Source organism: Lissotriton vulgaris, chromosome 8, assembly GCF_964263255.1.
Source record: "Lissotriton vulgaris chromosome 8, aLisVul1.2, whole genome shotgun sequence".
Lineage (NCBI taxonomy): Eukaryota > Metazoa > Chordata > Amphibia > Caudata > Salamandridae > Lissotriton > Lissotriton vulgaris.
This window is the reverse complement of record NC_141696.1, coordinates 277,461,716-277,475,165: the sequence shown is the minus strand read 5'-3', so window position 1 is coordinate 277,475,165 and position 13,450 is coordinate 277,461,716. Positions and strand designations below refer to the sequence as shown.

Genomic DNA, 13,450 nt, shown 5'->3' with positions numbered 1-13,450 from the left:
GTCACACAGACCTGTGTACATTCAGGCCTGTGGGTCACTGGGAGTTATGGCACACAACAATGTAGCAATGTAAGGACCTTCTTGACCATTTTTGCGGCCATTACTTTTGGAATGCTCATTAGCCTACCACAGTGCCAGCAGGTCACAACTGCCTCTCAAATAACAATTACGTTACATGATACAGTACTACTGGGTATATGGATTGTGTTTACTTGGTGTTTTTTCAGTTGCCTTGTTATTCATAACAAATTTAAGTCAGCCAGTCTCATCATGATAGATACACAGCGTAAATATACCAATTTGTCCACTGCAAAATCTGGGGCAATTTGTTCACCACACTGTAAAAGTAAAAGTCCTGGCAGTCCCCCTGCTTGGCAACAGTGGGTCCTGCTGCTAGTAGATCTTTGCTGAACGGTGCTTCTTCTTGGCCCTGCACTAGAAAGCCAAATAATTTATCTGATTCATCGAGAACTTAGAATTTTTCCCCACAGAGAACAGAACTAGGTAGCACAAGCTTCCTGAGAACAATGGGACAACTGAGCTAAAGGATCCGTTGTACTTTAGGAGATCTAACTCTGGGATTGTATTGGTAGAATAAAAACACCCAACAAATTGCAAAACTACCCTATCCGTGTCATTATTTTTATGACTCTTCAACCTACAATTTAGTGCTATTCAGGGTCACCCCTTCTGTTTACCTGGATAGGTGAATCCCTAATTGTGTCTCCCCATCCTGTAGTCCTAAAGGGATTCACCTCGGGGACTACTCTGCACAAGCTCTAATTCCTGAAAGCATAATTGTACATTTAGGGGTGCATATTTGCACTCAGAGAAGCTGCGTACTGGTTTAACAGTGTAAATTATTTCCAGAGGTTTCGGGAAAGGCAATTGAGGACTACTGCATGTTTTTTTGTTTATTAGAGACTATTTAACGTTCCGACTCTTATTACTAGCCCCATCAGTTCTATATTGCCTTCAGGAAAACCCAGGTTTAAAATGTTTCACCCGAATTCTGTGCCTACTGCAACCTGAAATGTCCAGCTGAAATGATGGAATGGGCGAAGTGGTTGTGAAGGGAAATAACCATAGTATTTTGACGTGTTATTCCTGATTTCTGTATGCAATTAACCACTTTTCAGGAGACAGTGTTTTTTTCCTCTGCGTGCTTTTACATGTCCAGCCTATCTGAATGAATACACAAGGGTTCTCCAAGAGCAGCTTGATGGAAGAATGCATTTGGCCTTATGCATGTTGCCAGAGACCCCAGAATTGAAAACAGGGAGCGGACGTTCCCAGACTCCTCTCTAAAGGTAGAAAATATAACCCAACCGTTTATGACTGGGCTCCAACACTGAGTTTCTACTGACCCTAATTGGCTGGTGGACTTGCTCAACTGCCTGAACTTAGACATACAAGCTGGAGCTTCCCCCTGCATGGATTCTGCTTCTGGTATCCCTTAGGCAAAAATAGTGTTCCCCATTTCTTGCCTCTAAGGAACATGTCTGAAGGTCCTTCCTAGTGCGGACCACTGGCAAAGGGCATCTAGCTGCCCCAACTATTGTGGTATCAACAGTTTGCTCATTATACTCTACCGAACTTGAATCCAGGAAATATTAAAGATTACTGGAGGTACTAAGCACAATTATTGAAGTTTTCCATACTGTGCCCTTTCCTTTACATTTTTCCACATACACTGTTAATCATTTAACGTTTGTTTTACTTGGCTTATCCTAGGGGTTTTTCAAACATAAGAGTGGTAAACCTGCTTTTACTGCAGGTTTATTTTATTCTATTGATTTATGATTCTATTGTGAATTTTGTGTTTTGTTGTGTACTTTGATATTTATATATTCTTACCGTAGTATTAAAGTGTGAGTGTAATTGCAACTCTGGCTGGATATTGAAATACATATTTTTTTTAATTGGAGAAAATATACCTGGCATCCATCTAGCGTGGAACCGCTTGCATCCACATTTTTGACTGCTTGGTGAACTTTGTGGCTGCAGGCCTCGCGACAAAGCATGTCAGCAATCCTTAATTTGGGATGTCTCTCAGTCCTCATATAGCTATGTATAATTTTGATCTGAATTGAAGAGATGCTGTTGGCGGGTTTGTCTTGAGTGTAAGGGACTGAAGTAAGTTTCTTCAAGCTTGGGAATGGTCCAGTAGAATGCTTTGCCTGCAAGACATGTGTAGTGCTTTCCAGGACAACAATATTCTTGCCACAGACCCCAATAATAACCCTATTTTGTGGGACTGTGTGGAACACAAGTATAATCAGATCTGTGCAACACTGTGCTTTAACATGATAATATTTCTGTTGTACACGGCTCTGTGTAATTGTAGGGACTCCTTCTAGTCTCTGGGAACAAAACCTGACTATGGAGCACGGGATATCACAATGAAATTAATGTGTTACACTAAGTTGTAATTGAATCTTTAGAGGGGAACATTGATCTCTGATTTTTAGTATTCACACTAGAAATGAAGTTAGAGTTGGCTCACAATGGGTAGTGATAACCATGTAGGCACCACTACATCTTCAGGCTAGTTCTGTCTTTCCAGTATTTTCTATGCCTACCCCATACACCACTACCTCACTTACCCTCACCAATGTATTCCACCCAGGCAACACCACTGAGTTTACAAGTGGAATCAGTTGAGGGTGGGAACTAGGTAACATACATTGTGCTGCTCTTGCGAGGATCTTTTCAGGTACATGATAAGCATAAACAATCTGCTAGGCTGCGGAGAAGAGTTTAAAATGATGAGCACTGAAGTAATAGCATATAGTGGGCTATTGAGGTAGCATGATGATGCGCACATGGGTACTGTGATTGCATGGGATAAGCAGTGCATAGCATGATTATTTGCACAATGTGTTTGGCTGTTGTGTAATTCAGGAGGAGATAGGATTATGTGCAGGGCTGGACTGGCTACAGAGAGTTTTGGCATGCTGCCAAGCTGGGGGCTGATGTCACTGCGGTGGGGGCTAATTTCATTGATGGAGACCTGAGTGCGCTTCGAAATAAACAAAGCAAAACGAATTTCGTTCAGCACACGCAGGTCACCATCAACGAAATCAACCCCCAGCTCGACAGCTTGCCAAAACGCCCGGTAGCCAGTCCGGCCCCGATTATGTGTATAGGGGCATTTCATTCATGTAGTAATATACAGTATGTAAAATAATGTTCACAAGAGCTGTGACAGCTATGGCTGTAGTGAGAGCAATATAGCACTAAAAGAATTGCAGGGGTAGAGTGTTTTGCACCTGTTATTCATTCATTTAATAATTGTAGCTATTACCTTGAGTATCTGTTGGTAGTGTAAGTAGCCGGTTGACTATATGTTAGTATAAATGATAGTATAAGATAGTGGTTGACCATATAGTCAATATTGTGGAGTCCATACATGCGCAGGTCAATATTTTTGACCATGACATCGTGACATACAACTGTGAATGTCACCCTATTAACAGATTACTCACGCATGATACAGAGCATATGGCATTGTCATCCTGATCAGTTTTCTAATATCTGGATATCTGACTTGTGGTGAACGGCATTGGTGGCCGACAGCTATTTGCTGTGCATCATCATTTACGCATTTTCCAAAGAGCACAGACACTTCTTGGAAGTGCAATATCATGCAGTATGTAGCATGTAACTCTGATGTGACTTACAACCGCAGTAATGTCGAATTAGTGCCCATCATCACATACAACAGCCACCTACAGGTTCTCTGAGCTCAAAGATTCATACTGAAGAATTGTTTTGTTTTTTCCAAATAAAACGTTTTGATAAGTCTTATTTTTATGATAAAATTCTAAATTCCATACTCTTATGTTTCTTCTTTGCCTCAATAGCTGACTATAGCTATGCAGCATAGCAAAGGTTTCATCAAATCGACGTCTTGTGCAGCCTTTGTATCTTTTGCACGTACTGTGGGATGCTACAGTGTTTCGTCCATCGTTAAGACATAGTTTCATCATATATTTTTCTACTTCTATTTTAGGTCAGAAGGTGTGCTTGGGGAACGCCCACGAGCCCTGTTACAAGATTGCCTACTTCCATGAAATCTCAAGGCGCCTTGGGTTTGAGGAGGCTCGGCAAGCGTGCGAAATCGGGGATGGAGTTCTGTTGAGTCTTGAAAGCGAAGCAGAGCAGACGCTGATAAAGGGTTTACTGCAAAACCTCACAAAACCCGGCTCTGGAATTTCCGATGGAGATTTCTGGATTGGACTCTGGAGAAACGGAAGATCTCAGACGTCAGCAAGTTCCTGCTCCGACATGTACGAATGGGTTGATGGAACCAGTTCAAATTTCAGGTAAAGGGTCGCTACGGCTTGTAGGAATAAATTTGTGCAAACTGAGTGGCAAGGTTCTCCATGTATTTTTTTTATCTATTTGCTGCAAGACAAGATTTCAAGAACCCTACAAATATGCCAAAATGATGCCTGTACAATAATTTCCTTTTTTTTCTTTTTTTTTATTAAAAGGAGGGTTTTGTTATTTGAGACTGTGATTGCGTCACGGAACAATGGATAGTTTAATTATAGATTAGAGTAAAGGTGCTGTGAAACAAATTCAATGAGTAATTAAAGTAATTCACAGGTATTCCAAGAGTACTACGAGAGTAAGTCATAAATACTCATGCATCGATCTTTGCGTATCAGGCCCAGGCATGTCACTTGCAATGTGCACCCTAAATATAGAGCCAAGAATATCAGTGGGACAGAATATCAAGGACTATGTACCTGTGTGGCACATACATCTTTAAAGTACCTAGAGGTGCAGTTAAGAATAGTAAATCTATACTTCCATATATTCACATACCTTTCGATATTTTGTCCATGATATTCTTGTCCCACAAGATTGTTGGCATAGACATTCAGCAGTGCAGCCTTTGCAGTGCAATATGCCATCATGTTGAGTAGAACAATGTCTCCTACTCTTCCAATTGCCATCAAGTGTAAGCCATGCTTTCTATTTATCTGTGCTAGAAACTGGTACATTGATGAACCCTCATGCGGAAGTGAAGCTTGCGTTGTAATGTATCATCAACCGACTGCGAACCCCGGCATTGGTGGCCCCTACCTTTATCAGTGGAATGATGACAGGTGTAATATGAAACACAACTTCATCTGCAAGTATATACCAGGTGGGAACAAAAATCAAAAGCAATGTATTGATGATGTACATGAGAAATGCTTTTTTGAGGCACGTTTGAGCTTTATAACATTGGACGATGCTTAGTCTAAATTATAAGGCACTTACAAACTCAGTCCACACCAAGTCCTATTTATGGACTAATAATCTCATAATCTACAATCTCAGGAATAGCTGAAATATGGAATTGCTCAATTTTTCCACAATAATGTGATAGTATGCTTCCCTTTGTGCTTTTTAGGATACTCTGCAGCTGTTGGGTGTATCTTTTATCTACAAATCAGTATTCAGACACAGTTGTGCATTCCTTCCTCCGTCATCGACCAGTAAATACCGCGCCTCAGGCCCGGGCATGCTTTGTTCCCTTTTCATTACAGCTTGGCCTCCATATTGATCTAGTGATGTTAGTCTTGTGTGTCAGATCCAACCTGGCGAGGATGATGATTATTTTTAAAGAACACTGTTTACTGTAAGACCAGCATCTCTGCAATTAGATATTGATATTTCTATATAGTTCAGTGAAGGGGATGAATTGCTTTTTGCAAGGCCATGACTGCCAGGCAGAGGAATAAAAAAGAACAGGAAATAACTTTCAGCTTGTTTAGAAATCTTTAAAAATGAAGTTCCAGATGACATTTCCTCGTTTGGGTCAATTGTCTTTTGGGATTATTAGAGAGGAAAGCCTTCAATAAAAACTAAATATTGCTACTGATGCACGAGTAATCTCATTTCCTATGTTATATTTGTTTTTTTTACTAACTTGTAGCTCCATCAATCCTGGCGTGCAATTTTGGTAAAATAACTTTAGCCTTATTTAAGTTTTTCTCTTCTCTGTCAAATGAGATTTAATGTTTCATGATTTAACTTAAAACATTTTTATGGAGAAATCTCAATTGCATAGGTAACAATGCTACCATTACCCCTTTTCTGTTAATCATGGGTGGTATTTTACCTTCAGAAATATTATTTTTGTACATCTAAAATGAATTACTTTTTAATAAACAGTCTCAAAAAAATATGAAATGTAGGTGCATGAGGCATATTTTCAAAATCATTGTAGACTTGTTCATAGTTAATATAGGCATACAATTAGAAGCTCAATGAGTGTGTGGAAAGCATTGGCAATTTTTCTCAAATGTCTGCCTTTGCGTGTGTTCACTGTGATATGGCACATGGGAATAAATATTTCCCATTTCTTCTCAGGCTTGTGACTTTATATAATCTGACCACCTGACATATAAGTAATTGCCTGTAGCAGAAAGCGTCATCTGCACTGCAGATCATGTTCTGCATTTTGCATTCAGGTGATTGCCTTTAACAAAGATTCGCAATATGTTGTCCTAGTCGGCGACACAATGTCCAGAAAATGGAAGTTCCAAGTTATACAAATAATGAATGTGTATTATTAGACACAGAAGTTGGTGCAAAAAAACAGGAGCACCATAATGAAAATAAATTTGGCAACAGGAATTTGGTGTTAGCGTGTTGGAATACAGTTTGTTTTATGTGACAGTTAAGGTCGACACACAGTGGAAGAATTTTCGAGAAATGCCAAATTACGAAAAAGTCGCCGAGACTTTGCTCTGATGGCAAGATAACTAGACAGCAGATGACAGAAGTTGAGCCTCGGATCAAAGTCCAATTCTGTTTTTAGGCGATGTGTTCAAAAAGGTTATTAGATGTAGGAACTTGAAAAGGTGCACGTTCATTGTCGCAGCTCAGCAATTGCTTAGTCAGGGTATCAGAGAGCATAGTAATTCTTCGAGCTAGAATAGTGTGGAGAGTTTCAAATCAGAATGTGAGAAGTTGAAGCTGCTTCAGGATGGCACTTGATCCGTCTCAAAGATCAAACATTATAAGAGTGGCTCATCCAAGCGCTGGAGTAGTGAATTCGAGACCATTCTTTTTAACATCTAGACGATGGATAAAGAAATTATATACAGTGCAAAAAAAGTTCTTCCTTATTGAATGCTGCAATACACCTCATCTAGTGGATCCTATAAGGCCAGAGTCTGGTATCTAAACGCCCATGGTTACACCACTGTTGACAATTAACATATTGCAGCTGGCATAAGAGTGCACCCTTAGCTACTCCATGAACAGTGCTTGTATTTGCCTTCCTCTAGACTTTTCAGAGATTCAAAGAGCAGTCACTAATGAACTCACGCTGTTGTAGACTTGGAAGGAGTTGTACTCAGGGCAATGCCTTTAATTTCTCCTTATGTGATGGGCCTTGGCACATCTACCAGACACACAGAATCCCAGGCTCTATCAATCCTACCTTAGATTGCAATATCCAACTCAGCCCATTGTAAAGATATTCTAAGCTCGTGGTGTATTCCTTTAGCTCATACAAGCACTTTTGAAATAGAACATGTATATTGCTAGCGTGGACAGCTAAAAAGTTTATGTCAATAAGAGTACAGAAAAATAGTCCTAGTCCAGTGTGAAAGCAGAAGTGTTGAATCAAAGATTGTGTATGGTATCTTATTTTTTGTAGGGGGATGGCTATGATTTTTAAGCTTGGCCACTGACTAACTCTAAAATATACCCACACCGTCAATCAGAGTACAGTAAATTCTTCCAGCGATCCTGGGGCTGTTCTGATTATACAGAAGAGTAATAATGTACACAAGTACCAATCAAGGAAGCGTCAGAAGGGGCAAAACAGAGGAGTTTCATTGCTGAGGTAACCCTAGAATGGAATGGGATTATTGCTAAGAGATAGATGAATGTGTCTCTTGTGTGCTCTTATAAGGCGTTTCGAAAATAGCACATGTAAGTCAGAGATAATGGCAGTGGGGACTAAATCCTAGAGTAATACAGTTTGAGAATTACTGCGATATGTTGCCGGTTATCAGAAAAAACACAAGCAAAACAGGAAAAATATAGATGCAGGCCTTTAGCAGAACCAACAGAGTACCCTGGTCTTGAATGAAACCTCTGGGTTTTCTCTGTACTATACCTGAGCAAAGGTAATTGCTTCATTTGGTTTTCATCATGCATCTCAAATTATCTTTCCAATTCATCCTTTTCTTCAGAAATGAGTACTCATTATTGGTAGAATTCTTCCAGTCTCACATTTTCACTGTTACAACTCCACTATAACAGCTGTCTTGTTTTCTTGAATCCAAAGCGCTAACAACATTTCTGCTCAAGATGTTCTTCTCTACAACTTTAAGTGTTCTCGAAAGCACCCCAAGTCCATTTGCACCATTTATGTTTAGATCTTTCTCTATTCTGTAAGCAAGGTTACAGAATGACATTGCTTTTCATATCTGTCACTTTCCTACCTTTTAATTCTTTAAAAAAAATCGTATTGTACATTTTCTCGGGAACCTAAGATACACATGGGCATGCTGGTCTCTGGCTCTAATTCTCTTCCAGAACTCATTTATGTTACTAGCTGGAGACCCATTTGTAATCCTTTAGAATGTGTCTTGAAGGCAGCAGTCAAGTAAAGCTGCGTAACCCCTTTACTTTATGAGAGGATGGCTCTTTCAGCAAGGACATTCTCCCTCAAAGTTATACCACATGGAGCTGACAGATCCCGAATAAATACAAAGGATATCAAAGATCCTAAAATCAATAAATGTTGACAAGGTACATGTAAACCACAAGGTGTACATGTGGACAGAGAGGTATGTCAAAAGGGGAGCTCTGATCGGAATTAGTCATCTTCAACTGAAGATACCAGTGGATCTAATACTAGCATTTCCTAAAGGACCCTAAAAAATGGTATCCACTACACAAGGGAAAGCACATACATCAAACAACTTTAAGAACCACAAATGAGGGCGTGCCACTTCCAAGGAAAAAGGCTCCACTAACTTACTAAGTAGTGAAATCATCGACACAGAAACGACACTGACATCAACTTTTGAATAGAGGATACCACACGTTTTTTAAGAAAAATAATCAATTCAAATTACTCAGCAGGGAGCATTTAAAAATGACTCCAAAGGCGTAAAATGATATCCTCATGAATAACATTTCATCTCACATTTTGAAAAAGGAGCGCATTGGAAATAGGGATAATATTTGTACACATGTACCGTGCTAATAAATGAGAGATGGATTTCGGCTTCTACAAATTTCACGAGAAAATTAAGACTCAAATGTAATTTGCTACCAAGGACCCCACAGTAAAAATTAAGGATGATTCTCCTGAGGAGTTCTACAAAAAAATCAAACTGTATGCCCATATCAGCCACAAACTGTTGAGTGCATTTGAGAATTTCGTGTTGAAGGATATTTCAGCAATTAATTGTATATCTAAAAAATCAAAACAAATATAAAAAGCAATGAGCAACCTGCAATACTGAAACTGTATAACCTCTTATTAGAAATGGGGTCTCTAGTTGGCAATGGTTTGGTTTGCACCATTGTCCGAAAAGGGACCTTTGCTTCTAGTCACCGTAAGGGGCTACACTTCTAAAATAAACCCTGCTCACCCCCTTAGTAGCTTGGCACAAGAAGACAGGTTTATCTCAGAGGCAGTGTGTAAAGTATTTGTGAACACATACAATAATAGGGGAAAAAACTACAAATGGACACCACACCAGTTTAGAAAAATAAGTAATGTTTACTAGATTTAACACAAAACCAAACAACAAAAGTCCTCAATACAATATCAAGAATATGACTTTAAAATGGTAGAAATAGCGTAGTTCAAAGTTGATGGTAAATGCGACACTTTACTCTCAAAGTACCTTGGATGCGTCAAGCAAAACGAACAAATGTACGCAGGGAAGGCGATGCGTTGGTTCCTTGCTTCGGGAAGGTGATGGTTCGGCTCCTTACTGCAGCGCAGGGGAGGTGAGGCGCTGGTTCCTTACCGGAGAGGTGGTGATGCATCAGTTTCTTACTGCGTTCCGGTTACGATGTGACAAGATGGTGCCTCAAAGTGACGATCCAGTGCGATGCGACAAAATTGCATCTTTGATGCGATGCGACAACATGGATGTAATGTGTGCACGCCCGACGGCCATGCGGCGAAATCGATGAACTTTGGAGCCATGATAGGCCCTGTGACATGCTTCACCGGTGATGCGACAGTGACCTCTGTGGCAGTGGCACACTTCTCCAGTGATGAGACACGCTTCGTCTGTGAAGCGACTGCAAACAGCTGGGGCACGCTTCTTTAGCAATGCAACGGCAACTGCTGCTGCGGTGATACACTTCTCCTAGTTGCGTTGCGCTTCCAGCTCCCAGCGACACACAGTCTCTCAGAGGGCCCAAACAACAGCAGGCACCTCACTGCAGGTAGAATTCCCTGCAAGGGAATACAGGGGGAGCTGGATGTGAAGTCTTTGTGGCCCTGAGACTTAAGAACAGGAGGCAGGCTCAACTTCATGCCCTTGGAGGTATTCTTCAAGATGATTGAAGTACACACAAAGTTCCTTTTCTCCTTTCCTTGGCAATAAAGTAGTCACTGCAGGCCAACCCAAACAGCAAACAGCACAGGGTACAAGGTAGCTGCTGCTGCGAGAGCGCTTGCGCGTTTTTGCAGTAAAACTGCTGTTTTAAAAACGTTAAATATTCTTTTTGTTTGTTTTGGTCATTTTGACCCTTTTTTAAATTGCCCCTTACCTGCACCATAAATTGTGCCCCTTCACCGCCGTTTTGGCGGGTCTGGTCCTGGGGTGGGTGCCTGGTTCGTTTTTGGCGGACATCTTGGAGTGGGGTGAGTGGAGTGAGGCTTTTCCAGCTGACAGCGCTTGAATGCACATGTGACGCCTGGGAACACCTATTTAGGGCGAGTCCCTCCTGCTTTCAGCCCCTGACAAGGTAGCTGCTGCTGCGAGAGCGCTTGCGCGTTTTTGCAGTAAAACTGCTGTTATAAAAACGTTATATATTCTTTTTGTTTGTTTTGGTCATTTTGACCCTTTTTTAAGTTGCCCCTTACCTGCACCATAAATTGTGCCCCTTCACCGCCGTTTTGGCGGGTCTGGTCCTGGGGTGGGTGCCTGATTCGTTTTTGGCGGACATCTTGGAGTGGGGTGAGTGGAGTGAGGCTTTTCCAGCTGACAGCGCTTGAATGCACATGTGACGCCTGGGAACACCTATTTAGGGCGAGTCCCTCCTGCTTTCAGCCCCTGACAAGGTAGCTGCTGCTGCGAGAGCGCTTGCGCGTTTTTGCAGTAAAACTGCTGTTTTAAAAACGTTATATATTCTTTTTGTTTGTTTTGGTCATTTTGACCCTTTTTTAAATTGCCCCTTACCTGCACCATAAATTGTGCCCCTTCACCGCCGTTTTGGCGGGTCTGGTCCTGGGGTGGGTGCCTGGTTCGTTTTTGGCGGACATCTTGGAGTGGGGTGAGTGGAGTGAGGCTTTTCCAGCTGACAGCGCTTGAATGCACATGTGACGCCTGGGAACACCTATTTAGGGCGAGTCCCTCCTGCTTTCAGCCCCTGACAAGGTAGCTGCTGCTGCGAGAGCGCTTGCGCGTTTTTGCAGTAAAACTGCTGTTTTAAAAACGTTATATATTCTTTTTGTTTGTTTTGGTCATTTTGACCCTTTTTTAAATTGCCCCTTACCTGCACCATAAATTGTGCCCCTTCACCGCCGTTTTGGCGGGTCTGGTCCTGGGGTGGGTGCCTGGTTCGTTTTTGGCGGACATCTTGGAGTGGGGTGAGTGGAGTGAGGCTTTTCCAGCTGACAGCGCTTGAATGCACATGTGACGCCTGGGAACACCTATTTAAGGCTCCTCCCCTAGCGCAGCGGGATCGCGCAGCGGGCGTGTCCTCGCGTGGCCGGAGTCGTGCCAGAGTCCTGCCCGTCCGCGCTCGGTTGCGCTGGCTTCGCTGCGATATTTACATTAGGTGCATCTCTAACCATGCTTATGTATACCAGGGATAGTCTCCTGGCATTTAACACCTGTCTGCCTCCCTGCGCCGAAGTCCGCGTTGACCCTTTGTGTGGCCCCCATCGCTGTGCTTGTGGCGGCTGGCTACTCGAAGCCCCTTCCTGTTTGGGGTCTTGTATAGTGCAGCCTGCCATAAGCAGTAAGGTCTCTTCGCGACATCTCACCATCTGGAATTTAAACGTCAGATCGGCGGTCAAGCATTATCAGGATATTGCTGATCTTGTGGACAATGACCCCCCTGACATCTTTTGTCTGACAGAGACATGGCTGCAAGACACCGATTCTACGGTATTGAATCTGGCGTTCCCCGTTGAGTATTCCATCTACACGCTCAACCGCTCTTCGAGAGGGGGTGGCGTCGCTCTTGCTGTTAAATCGTGCTATTCTTGCGCCTGGAGTGTGCAGAACATCACGGGCTGCGAAAGCGCCCTGTTCAAGGTTGCGGTTACTCCGCATTTTACCTTGTCAGGATTGCTGATTTACCGTCCACCTGGTAGCTCAGTGGCATTTCGAGAGGCTCTCCCTGAGGCGGTTAGTTCACTAGCAGTAGGGTCTGCCAATTTTTCTATCATTGGTGACTTGAATCTCCATTTTGACACTTTGTGTCTTTCTTCTGTGGGAGGGATGGTGGCGGACCTTGAGGCCCTTCAATTGTTCCAGCTGGTCTCGGACCCCACTCATAGTGGTGGCCACACTCTGGACCCCTTTTTTTCTAACTTAGAAGGGGTTACAGTGGCCCCCCCTCCCCCTGACCTGGTCAGACCACTCACTCGTGACCATTCACTGTCCTCTTGATGAAGCCCCACTTAAGGTGCCACTGCGAGCCATGCCCAGACGGCGCTGGAGCAAATTAAAGGCGGAAGATCTCCACCGCCTTCTCACTGACGACCCACTGGGTGCAGTGGAGAACGTGGAGTCTGGTTATGACCATTTCTGCGGATGGGTAACCAGGGCCCTCGACTCCCTTATCCCGATGGTTTCCAGTAAGTGTGGCTCCCGCGCCCCCAGTCCCTGGTATGATGGCAATCTGAGGGCTCTGAAAAGTGTCTGCAGACGTGCAGAGAGAGACTGGAGGAAGAGGTATGACAGCAGCAAAAAAACCCTATATATGGCTGCGGTCAAGTCTTATCACCGCGCGGTTTGTAGAACCCGGGCTGAATACTACGCTCTGGAGTTTCGCAATAGTGGGAATCCTGGTAAAACCATCTTTAAGGCCCTTAAAGACCTTGTGGCAAGGAAGCCGGCCGGTAACTCCATCAGCTCCAATACTCATTGTGAAGCGCTGGCGGCTTTCTTCCTGGAGAAGGTCCAGACCATATATAGGGCCTTTCCCTCCTCCACTGCACAAACCAGTATGGGGCCTCCCATCCAGTTGGATCAGGTGGTGCTAGACTCTCTCCCCTCTCTCTCTT

At 42.9% G+C, this 13,450-nt stretch overlaps 1 protein-coding gene across 4 annotated transcripts in view; it reads left to right on the top strand.

The window, feature by feature from the left end:
- Window positions 1-13,450, top strand: part of CHODL (chondrolectin) — a 360,473-nt gene that overhangs the window by 194,476 nt on the left and 152,547 nt on the right. For all 4 annotated transcript variants that reach the window (XM_086934043.1, XM_086934041.1, XM_086934044.1 and 1 more), the window contains exons 2-3: window positions 4,016-4,328; window positions 5,004-5,161. In XM_086934043.1, coding sequence (XP_086790169.1) covers window positions 4,016-4,328; window positions 5,004-5,161 — 471 coding nt within the window. The remainder of the gene's footprint in view (window positions 1-4,015; window positions 4,329-5,003; window positions 5,162-13,450) is intronic.